General features: G+C 44.6%; 1 protein-coding gene across 2 annotated transcripts in view; it reads left to right on the forward strand.

The window, feature by feature from the left end:
• Positions 1-4,332: 4,332 nt before the first annotated feature.
• Positions 4,333-12,127, forward strand: part of LGR5 (leucine rich repeat containing G protein-coupled receptor 5) — a 131,179-nt gene continuing 123,384 nt past the window's right edge. For both annotated transcript variants that reach the window (XM_006273808.4, XM_059726087.1), the window contains exon 1: positions 4,333-4,720. In XM_006273808.4, coding sequence (XP_006273870.4) covers positions 4,368-4,720 — 353 coding nt within the window. In that variant the 5' untranslated portion in view covers positions 4,333-4,367. The remainder of the gene's footprint in view (positions 4,721-12,127) is intronic.

Consider the following 12,127-nt stretch of genomic DNA (forward strand, 5'->3'; position numbering starts at 1 on the left):
GGGAGGGGACTGTGAGGGGGTGCTGCTTGGGAGGGGTGGGTCCCCTGCCTGCTGCCCACAAGGCCCACAGCCCCCCGCAGCAGCAGCAGCAGTAGCCATTGGGGCACTCAGGGACCTCCTGGCACCGTGCCCCATCCCCGTGGTGTGGGGCAGCGTAGTGCAGCCCCAGCCTCCTGGCACCCGGTGCTGCCTGTGCCACAATGCGTGGACCTGGCCTGGCTCGGGGCGGGGCCATGCACCTCCAGGCAGCTCCGGACTGCTCAGGCTATCACCCAGGGGCCGGTGCCACTCGCAGGGACTATGTGTTATGCCAGGTCAGGTTCTGTCACACAGGCAGTGCCAGGGGCTAGGTGGCCAGGGCTGCGCCACACTGCTCCTCACCACAGGGGGCTGTGTCAGGAGGGAACTGAGCACCCCAATGGCCACTGCTGCTGCGGAGGTGAGCTATGGGCCCAGCAGGGGGGCTTTGGTCCCTGTGGGGCGTGTGTAGGCCCTGTTGGGGGGCTGTGGCCCTGTGGGGAGGAGCTGTGGCCCCTGTGAGGGGGAGCTGTGGCCCTGTGGGGCAGAGCTGTGGTCCCTTTTGGGGGGGCTGTGGCCCTGTGGGCAGGAGCTGTGGCCCCTGTTGGGGGGCTGTGGCCCTGTGGGGGGGGGCAATCCGTGAGCTGTCCAGGGGGGCTGCGCCCTATGGGGTGCAGGGTACCCACACCTCCTGAGAAGCGCCCCCCTCACACCCACAGTCCCCCCACAATCCACCCACAAACCCCACACCCCCAAGCTACCCCCACAAACCCCTTCACCCACATACCTGGCCCTGTGAGTGAGGAGTTAGGGGACTGGGGTGGAGGGCAGGCTGTAAGTTGAAAGTGAAGAGCAAGGGCAGGGCATTGGCATATCAGTGCTGCTCATCCTAATGAGCAAAAGCAGATAAGGGCAGCTCTGATTTTTCTATGACAAAAATGCCAAAACGAAATGCCAAAGTGTATAGATATTTAGAATGGTATAGATATTTAGAATGTATTATGATGATAGAGGCACTGGTAGGCTTTCAAATTGCTTTAAACTTGTAAATATATCAATAAAACATTGCTCAACTGATCTTTCTATATACAGGAAACCCTCAGTATTTGCGGGTTCACCATTCATGGTCTCAAATATTCACAAATGCTGAACCTGCATTTTAAATACACTTTAAACACTTATCGGAGCTCCACAGGAGCTCTGAGCTTGCTGCTGCCAGGCTCCCATGCCACCATCAGGTTCCCACTGTTGATGCCACACTCCCGCCATCCACACCATGCTCCCACTGTCAACACTGGAACCATGTCCCCCCCTCAGCTGCCGGGGGCACTGCATTAATGAACGCAGACTACATTCATGAACGCAGCGCCCTATTCATGGATTTTGCCATTCACAGGGATCACAGGAACATATCCCCCACTAATGGCAAGGATCTCCTGTATAGTGGCATTTCATTTTAATAGTGAAAGAACACTATTTGGGGTATTTTAATGAGAGAATTTAGGTTTCTTATTACAGAATTTGCATTTTTTAAACAAGGAACACCTGGATCTCTGCTGGTGAGACAAGTGGTGAGACCTGGGCAAAGGAGCCTGTCCAGGGCCAGCACTGGGGACCCAGCTGGAGGGCAGATGAGGTGGCTGACCTCTTGGCCATTTGGGGCCAAGAGAACACACTTGAACAATTGAAAGCAGGCCACGGCAAAGAGTGCATCTTCTGGGCGACAGTTGCCCAGATCATGGGCGACTGGTGCCTCTTGAGTCAGTGACTGGGAGAGGGGGGCGGGGGTCCGCCGCAGTCGATCTCACTGACCAAAAGCTTGTCTACCATCCCTCCTAAGTACACAGTTGGTCTATTAAAGACATCACCAAAAACTCCCTTCCTTTGCACATATTTCCTGGACCATCATGGCTACAGCATTCCAACATTAGTACAAGAATAAAGGGACAGATTCAAAGGTGATGCAAACTGGTGTTGTTTCAGTTAAATCAAGGGAACTATGCCAATTTACAATACCTGGGAACCTAGCCATTACTGACTGAGGGAAAGGTTTTTTAGAGAGAAAATGAGAAGTTAGGCCCCCAACCCTTGAAAGAAATTGATGGGAGCTCATGCTTAAACCCCTAGGCTTCTGAAGTATATTTTAAAAGGTAATTAAAATGATCTTTCTTAATAAAATGACACAGAATAGCTGAAAGATCAGTACAGCTTCTTGATGCAAATGAAGTTAGATCTTGTTTTGCATAATGTAAAAGTAACACATATTCCAGGATTTTTCTACAGTTGCAGAGAAGCAGCTTTGCTGTTGCATTTTACTGAACCACAGGTAATCCTGATTTTTACGTTGATGCCACAAGTTTCCTGTCCCCATAACAGCTAGAAAATGTATGTCCCTTACAGCCTGGAGCCACTCACACAATAACCGGCTACTAAAGTGGAGCAGACAACTGTCTAGTCTGCAAGTAATTATAGTGTTATTTTAACTGGTCTGATCAGATCAAACATGCCACTAAACAGTCCCTCAGAAAAGAAATATATTCATTTTGAAAACAAAATGTATCTTTTCTTTTTCTCCACAAACCAGTCACTATTTCATTTTTATATTCAGAGCTTATTTAGCTCAGAAGTGCTATATCATAGAAGAGAACTGTAATGATGATAATTCAAGGAACATGCTATTAAAGCTACCTGTCCCATATTCGGTAAGATTGTCTGCTTTCTTTAGCCAGGCATTTTACTTACTTGGAATAATTCCATCACACCAAAGGCCACAACTGAACTCCTTCTGTGATCTGAGCAAACTAAATGCATTATAGGAATTAAGGTAAAACCTTCAAAGGGGACTGAGCCAGTGGTTCTCTCTCTGCTTTGTTAAACTCAGGACATCCCTCCTTAGATTCAAGGCACCCACAGATAGATCTAGAATTTTGAAAAGGGGGGTGCAGATGGTGAGGTGCATTGTCACATATTTTTCTCCAGTTAAAAATAACCCAGAAGCTTTACTAATATGCTAGGGGCCCCAGGCTGTATTCTTCAGGTTTAGATTGAAGCAAAAAACAAATATCCCTTCCTTGGAATGAATGAAAAAACAATCTGCAGGGGTGCAAACCAGTAGCTTCATGACCAGGAGCAACTAAAGGACAGCAGAATGGCAGAACAAAGGCTGGCTTCATTGGTGGGACATCAAGACCATCAAAAAGAAGAGAAGGTGGTTCTCATACCCAAGGAATGAAGAGCGGACTGTTTTGCTACTATTTAGTTGGCTTAAAAAAGATATCGCTTCTACCCCAAGAGTTTTGTCTGTTCACGAAGTCAATGCACTCCTTCAGCACTGCCTGAGGAGAAAACACTCCTGCCACCGCCACCCACCTGGTCTGAAATGTTGGGCGGAGCAGGCATGAAAGGGAGGGGTGCAAGCACACCAGTGCAACCCCCTCCTCCCCACCAGGCACCTGTCAGTCAAGGCCAGCTCTAAGCTTTCCTTTCTTCTTCTTTTTACTGTGGACACTTCTAGAGCAATTCTGCTGCCAAAAGCTGAGGGGGACCAGGGCGGGCCAGCTTGCTTGTGACACTGCGGATCCTACAAAGTGATAACTAAAGCCAACTGTACTCTTTCATGCATTAGAAGGTGCATCGCGAAAAGGTCCAAGGAGGTGATACTTCCCCTCTATGCGCCTTTGGTGAATGCGCAGATTTAGATTAGACATCAGGAAAAATTTCTTTACCTGAGGGTTGCCAAAATCTGGAAGAGGTTTCCAAGGGAGATGGTGCTTTCCCCTACCCTGGGGGTCTTCAAGAGGAGACTGGGCAAGCACCTAGAAGACCCCAGCGCTCTTTTCTACCCAGGGCAGGGGGTCGGACTTGATGATCTACCAAAGTCCCTTCCAACCCTAAAAATCGGTGACAAACGAGGGGTTGCGATTTGGGGCAGGTGCCTCCGGCCCTCACAGCACTGCCAGGGGCTTTCCATGTGAGGTGCCCTGCTCCGCCACTAGCGCAGGAAGCGCCAGCCCTGGGCTGCCCCGGGAGCTGCAGGGCATTGGCACTGGGGTGCCTCAGGCTTCCCTCTGAGGGAAGGGAAGGGAAAGGAAGGGGAGCGGGAGGGCGGGGGAATAAAGCAGGTCCCGGCCACCGCTGCTCCTCAGCTGGGTGTGACCCGAGCGGAGCCCCCCTGAGCGGCGCGGGGCCGGCCCGCGCGAGGCGCCAGCGCCCCTCCCTGCTCCCCGCCTCCGCCTCCCTCCCCCGGCCGGCGGCGCTGGCAGGGCCCCGGCAGCGGGCAAGGCTGAGGGCGGCGTCAGCGGGCGCGCGGGTCGGGGCAGCGGCGGCGCCTTAAAGCGGCGCGAGCTGGGATGCGGCGGCAGAGAGCGGCGCGCGGGCGGGCGGGCGCTGCACCACTCGCCCCGGCAGCCCCCGAGCCCGAGCCCGAGCCCGGCCCGCGCGTAGCCGGGGGATGCGAAGGGCGCCCGGCGCTTGCAGCACCGCACCCGCCCGGCACCATGGACACCTCCCCGGCGGCCGGCGGCGCGCGGCTCCCGCTGCTGCTGCTGCTGCTGCTGCTGCTGGCGCTGGCGGGGGGCCGGCGGCCGCGGGGCTGCCCCGCGCCGTGTCGCTGCGAGGCGGACGGGGCGCTGCTGCGGGCGGACTGCTCGGACCGCGGCCTCACGGCGGTGCCCGCCAACCTCAGCGCCTTCACCTCCTACCTGTGAGTGAGCCTCGGCCCCCTCCCCGCCCCTCCCGTCCGAGGAGCATCCGAGCTGCCCCGGGCCGGCTCCGTCCTGCCCGCGGGGGATAACGCGGGCTGGAGGCAGGAGGAGCCCGTCCCGCCGCAGGTGCTTGGGAGACCGCCCGCGCCAGGTCCCCTCGCCTGGGCTTGCTTTGGCCTGATTTGACCCGCTCCGTCTTCCTTTTCCAGCGTGCCCTTGGCTGCGGCTGGGGCTTTTGCTTTCCAGTTCTCGAGTTGGGCTGGGTGTGGAGAAGGGCGAAATCAGAGTGAGAAGCCTTTCCCCTTTTTTGATTTTTTTTTTAAGCATTAATTTGTTGTGTGCGTGGTTTTTTTCAATGATTGCTGCAGTAGAGTAGATGTTGCTGAGGGTGTTGTCAGGGGTGTTGTCAGGGGTCTTTTCTGCTCAGCTTTTGACAGTTGTATGCAGCAGAATTCTTCTCCACTTCTTGTTCATTCTCAGCATCTAGCCTGTCATCGCTGGTTCTCAACGTGAGCTTTTCACTCTAGCCCCCCCGCTTGACATGCATGCTGCAACGGTTGCAGGAGAGGCGCTCTCACTGGATTACAAAAACAGAATTCAAAGTAATTCAGAGGCTTATTTTTCCTAGCTTCCCCCCCTCCCCCCTCCTCGCCCCCGCACGCACACACCTTGACATGCTTGCTGCAGCGTTTGCAGGTAAGGCGGTCTTACTGGGGTACAAAACAAAATTCAAAGTGATAAACTATTCTGAGGTTTATTTTCCCCTAGCTTCCTCCTCTCCACCTTGACATGCTTGCTGCAATGGTTGCAGGTGAGGCGGTTTTACTGGATTACAAAACTGAATTCAAAGTGATAAACTATTCTGAGGTTTCTGTTCCCCTGCATAAAGTACATACTGTCTTAAAAGAAGAAGAGAAGGGGATACATTCTGTTGTGTGTCCACACATTTAGCACCTAAGCAAAATAGACATGGCTTTCTTTTTTTGACAGATCAAAAAAAAAAACAAAGCAAAACTTGGAAGCACAAATAAGGTAGAACACCTAAGTAGTCACGCTGCAGGGTTACGTCTGAGTACTAAAGGTGTATTGACAGAACTTAAGTTAGTGAGAATAGTTCTGGCAAAAGAAACAATAGGTAACGAGTACACGTGAAATGCATGTCTGAGTATTGTTACATAATGTCCTTATTAAGAGGAAGAATTTTGTTTTAGGCTATTTTACTATTTAGAGTCAAGTTAGATATTTTTTGTAGTTAGATGTATTTTGAGAGGCACAAATATGCGTGTGTGCGAGTGTACGTATGTGTGTGTGATATCTATATATCCATCTCTCTCTCACACACACTTATGTAACTGACAGTTTATGATAGAACAGAATTTTTCACGTTTAATGCTGAATAAAGATACAGGCTGGAAGCCATGTAGGAATTTTGCCATAGATTTTTAAAAGCAGCCCGCTACGGCTTCTAATACAAGAGAAACTTTTTTTTTTTTAATGCCAACCCTGTGCTTTAAAGCATCTTAGCTGAACTAAGTATTATGAATGAAAACCAGAAATAAAATAGATGGATAACTTACAATTGTAAAGCATTTAATTTTTTAAGGACCTACTGTTTCTTATTAACTAAAAAGGAGAGACTAACCGAGCCTGATGATACTTAGGCTGGTGCTGTGGACTGCTGCTGTCTTAAAAAAATATTCTTCCAGTAAGCTCTACCTCTAAATTATGAAGAACAATGCTACCCCAGTGCAGCTTTGGCACTTTAAAATTCCTCTTGTCCTGAAGGAAGGGCGTGTCCCTTCTTTTCAAGAATTCACTGTTATTCAATGGAAGACAGCCTGAAGGGTGGGAAATCCTTTGCAAGACCAGATGAATTTTAAAGGACCAGGATTACATGTATGTATTAGTTAAGCTTTCTTGTAGAAGTCACTGATGAGAGAGGTTTAAGAACTGCTTAAAAGATTGATACGTGCTCTTAGTTACACTGTCCTTTACCATTTGCACTAGGCTCTTGTAATTTGCTTACTAAAAAAATATGTAACTATGCAGTGGAGCAGCTTCTACCTTCCCTAAATAAATGTCACATCTCATTTTCTTTAGCTGGATAAGCAATTGCAAATTTTAAAACAGGCACATTAGCTATAAAGGTGTTTTCTATCCTGCATTTTGTAATCACCAGTTAAATGTTTGGTGTCTCTTTTGCAGAACTTTCACTAATTACAACAACAAAAAATAATTTAAAAAGGCCAAAGAGTCCAGATCCTCACACTGACTCCTTCTCTAGTGAAACTTGTGTCACTATTGCATCCTCTTTCAGAGCTGACATTAAGCATAATAAGCATTACTGTCTTCTGTAAGGTACAGGGTTTGTTTTGCGGGGTGTTTTTGGTCACATTTATCTCTTCAAATCTTATCAGAACAGATCATTTAATGGGAGGAGGACAGTAGATTCTTGATTTGAATCAGAAATTGTGTCAAAATTGAAATGACAAAGGTATCAAGGTTTTTCAAGCTTTGTTGATATTTGATATGCAAGAGTCACGTTAATTTATAATGACATATTTTAGTGAGGGAAAACCCATGCACACTATGCCACGGTGCTATTGTAGCATAGAGAAATAACATCTTCTAATGGACCAGCCCCAAAATTCAACATTCCTGTTAACATTCCAAAACAAGGCAATTTCCCTCCCTTAAAAAAAGAAGTACGTTTTGTTCATAATTATGTGTTGGTTACTGTGAGCTCTCTGATTTTTAACAAAATGCACAATATTTTTCTCGTTTACTTCAGGCAAAATAATGTACTAAACGTATGTACACAATTCCTGTTGACGCTAATGTGAATTCCATGTGTTGATGGAGGGCAGCACAGGGCCTCTGTTTCAAGTTAAGAACATGTAACTTCACTATCAGTGGACTGCAGCATAAACTAAGAGTAGGATCTGAAAGTCCTTCACACATGGAACTCCCATTAAGTCTCATACCAATCCTGTGAGCTAGTGAAGCGTGATTCCCATTTTATAATGAAATGGAAAACTGAGGCAGAAAGGCCTTGCCCAAGGTTACTGTGAAGATTTTGACTGAGCCAATAATTAACACCACAACTCCTGATTCCTAATCCTATATCTTTAACTGCATGGCCACCCCTCTGTCTCCTAAATTATGGACAATTTAAACAAAACCTGTCCAACTTCAAAAGTTTTACAATATTTAATGTTTTTTAATGTAACAAAAGAGCATGCTTTAATAACTTATATGATAATTTTAAAGATAACTACCATACAGAGTTATAGGAGCACTGCATTACCCATCTCTTTGATAAGAAAAGTAACATTATTAGAAGAGCAATCCTACCTAAGAGTCCAAATCTTGCATTGCTTGCAAACCAAAACTGGCAGTGGATTCAACAATGACATCAAAGCACATCAGGGATGCAGATACAGGCTTCTTGTTTTCATAAATGTTACTATTATTAGACAAAATAGATATACCCATAAATATTGGTAATATCAGTATCTTTCTTGTCACCTTCTCATTTGATTCACACAACTCTGTTAAAACCTATTTTAAATTTTACCTTGTATTCTGAGTAAATTCTAAGTATGCATAAGCCTGTATACTCTAGGATTTTGATCCTTGTATTTCTTCTCTGAAATGTCTGTTCATGTGAAAATCATTTTGAAATAAGAGAAAAAAATGAAAACGTGTTGCAGGTTCTTTTTGACATATTTTAGCAGAAAAAAATAATATCAATGTTTACAGCATCTTTGAGTTTTATTTTGGGGTTGTTTTTTTTTTTTTTTTTGGGTGGGGGGGGAGGGTTATAAATTCTAATCTTCTGGTGCTTCTTTCCTTGTGATATGGTACTATAGTCCACTGCATTTCTGCGAAACACAGCAAACTTCTTTAGGAGTACCATAAAAAAATAAGAATGTAATGATTAAAGTTTGTGAGGTGTTTTTTTTACTATTCCCAGAACCAATTTGAACTGCAAGATTTATATTAAATATTGGTTAGTTGCGTGTTCCTGTAATAACATGTAACAAAAAAAAATACTAAAAAGAAATACTTTCCCAAAATTTGGTCAGTATTTGCAAATGCAATCTTGTATGCCTCAGAGTTTGAAAGACCCTGTAAGCAATTTCAGTTTATCAAACAGAGCAAATAGTGAAGTAGCCTCTTAGGAGGCTTCTTGTCACTTCCAGATCCATTGGTAGTGTGCAGTGGCCTGTGGCTATTAAAATACTTCTTAGAAAATATTTGTTTCCAAATGTACAAACTTTCTAAATCATTCTTGCTCCACATTATTCAAGATTAAATCACATAGCATCTGTGTAATTCAATTTATAATTGAATAGTTGACCCTCTCCTCAGTGACGGTGGCCTTTATAACAGAGGACCAGATTTTAGATTTAAATTAAGTAAACCAAGATTAGCCTAACTACCTTTTCTGAAAAGAATATGATTCACATTCTTTTCCTTCACGTAACATTTGCTCACAACATTGAGATATACAAGTGTAAACTAAAAAGGCATATAAATTTAGCATTTTAAAGTACAAATAATGTATCCCTAAAAGACATTTTTAGTTTTAAAATATCTATCACATCAAAATTGATCTCATCATTCTTCAAAATGAGGACAAAAATTGATAGAATTGATAGCATTCAAATTACTGCTACGTTTTAAAAGTGACTGACTGTCACTCTTCCTTATTGAGTACAAAGTGCTAAAGAATAAATCTTTACACTGCTTTCTAAAGAACCTTGTGCTATTCAAGAAAAAGGCACTCACTTCTTTGTAGTGTTTGCTGTGTGGAAATGATACATAAGTTGACAGGAAAAAGGAAACTCTTTAAGCTGACAGAATATAAATTGCTGGCAGGGTGAAGGCACCTTCAATTTGGTCTGGTATCTGAAGTGCAGAGGACAATTGACCTGGCAGAGGGAGCCCAACTCCAGCTGAGAACGCGTGCACTAGGCTGACCTTCCCAGTCAGCATGCCAGCTGAGATTAGACTTTCCTCAAGTGCTCCCTTGTTAATGCAGTCTTTTCTCCAATGTCATTTGTCTTTCAAATGTTTAAAACTGCTACCAATTTTGCAGCCAAAAGATTTATACTTTCTTTTTTTTATCTGCTGGCCAAATCATTCTTTATTTGCATGCACTGTTTTCTAAATCCTTTACAGGTCATTTATGTGCTGCTGTTAATACAATTTAAGGGTTTGGGGTTTTTTTTCCTTTTCTTTGTTTTTTCAGTCCAGCAGCATTTCATTCTAATCTACAGCAGATCAAATTTTTGCAGTAACATTATTGTAAATAAGGAGTAGCTCTTTGGATCTAAGTACTACGAAGTAGAATTTGGTGTGATATCTTTTACACTGTTGAAAATTTAATAAATCATTTTCTGCCATAGAAAAAGTACTACAGCCCTTTCAAACAGAATGACAGCCTCACAACATGCTTACTTCTGTGAGAATTAACACCTCTCTTGCCAAATCCTTAAATTAAGTTTTATATGCTGTTTACAGATAATGCAGGGCTAAACTCAGAGCAGGTCTCCTGGGCAGGTGGAAGGAGTTCTGAGCCTTTAGGATTAGAAGAGAATTAAATAGGACCTTTTCATTGGAAAGGGACTAACATTATTAATAAAAGACTTACAAACAGACAGAAAGTTGTTTTCCACCCGCTAGTTTCTCTTCACAATATAAGCTGTATAAGCCAATACATGCACAAGCAAAGACAGAATATTCAGCAACTTCCACGTGTAGTTTGGAGAACTAATTAACTATAACCGCACTTTTTCCTTTAGCAACAACTGAGAAATGATCCTGAGCCATGAAATCAACTGACTGTCTTGCATCTGCCTGAATAGAGATGTCGTTGCCCCTCCCAGGCATTTGGTTTTAAAGTTTGGATGGAACAGGAATAAAAGGGGGATGCCCCTAAAACGACATTACCCCCCCCCCCAGATTCACACCCTGAATGGATATAACTCTCTCTATTGTTCAGTTGCTTCCCCCCAAATACCTCCGTCTCACCTTCATCTCATGTTAGGTGGGAAGCCAACTCCTGGGATTCAGGCAAACAACAGTAAATATGACAATTACATAATAAAAATGAAGTAAATAAAAACTACTTTATTAGAAAAGCAGAGCAGACACGTGACACGAACAATTCTACTAACTACATAATAATTCAAATTCTGGGTAAAGTTACTCCTTGAAAAGCACGTAATAATTTTACTGCATTGGAAAATTTCTATCTGGAAAGGGTTGTATGTCTACTCACCTAATCAGCTTCATCCTTAGTAGCTATTTGCTCAAGGTAAAACTGATCGTCTTGCCACCTGCTGGTTGGGTGCCACAAAAGCATCTACTAAAGGGGCTAGTTTAGGGGAACTAGTTGTGTCGGCTCATTCTCGGGAAGTAAATTTACTATTAGTAAAATCCAGGGCAAACTCCTACGTGGGTACACCCTAAGTTCTGCTTTGGAGGAGTTAAAACCAAGATATCCTTCTTGTCCTGTGCAACATTAATGTCTGTTGGAGAAAGAGTGGCACACACTGACAGGGAAATGGAGGAGAAGGTTGTAAGGGAAAGCCATCTCCTGATGTCACTCCAGGGCCCTGGATTGCTCCATTTATATTCACTAGAAAACCACCACAAAAAGGAAACCTTCTTCATCAGGATTTTTGGTAGCAGAGAACAAAGGAGCCATGAAACTCTTGATGATTCTGTTTTATTTAGGAATCTAGATTTAAACATTTGTCCCTAATATTTTGACTGTTCCTATGTCATTGCACTGTCCAGAAACCCACACTTAAATCAGACGTATTTGAAAGTGCTGAGCTTTCAAGGAGTCTTTGCTTTACATCTGCTATTATGGCAGTGCGAAATCACTCGCTAGCCTCCAGTGAATCTAGATAGGGACCTACTTAAATCACAGTTTCACAATTTTTGCACAAAACATGAAAAATGGCAGTTGCTGCAATCACTGCAAAAAAAAGGTGTTTCCCATGATTTTGTGCAAATCATCCCAAAAAATACAATTTTACCAGAATACAAAGAAAGAGTAGCAATCCCTGCAGCCATAGAGCACATGATTCGAGAGAGAGCAACTAAGGGGCTGAGCTAGTGATATAGATTCAGTGAAGATGTCAGTTAAGAAAGCGAAAGGTTTTCAGTGCCATCTTCTAAGACGGCGTTTCCCAACCAGTGTGCTGTGGCACAAAAGTGTGCCATCAGAAATGAATAGATGTGCCACGGAATTTTGCCGTGGCAATGAGCTACGAACTACGATAGATATGAGGATGGGGAATGCCTTAACAGGTGTGCCGCAGAAAATGTTTATTAATGTAAGTGTAACCTTGGGCTTCGAAAGTTTGGGAAACACTGTTCTAAGAAGC

The sequence above is a fragment of the Alligator mississippiensis genome, chromosome 4, assembly GCF_030867095.1.
Source record: "Alligator mississippiensis isolate rAllMis1 chromosome 4, rAllMis1, whole genome shotgun sequence".
In the NCBI taxonomy this organism is placed as follows: Eukaryota; Metazoa; Chordata; order Crocodylia; family Alligatoridae; genus Alligator; species Alligator mississippiensis.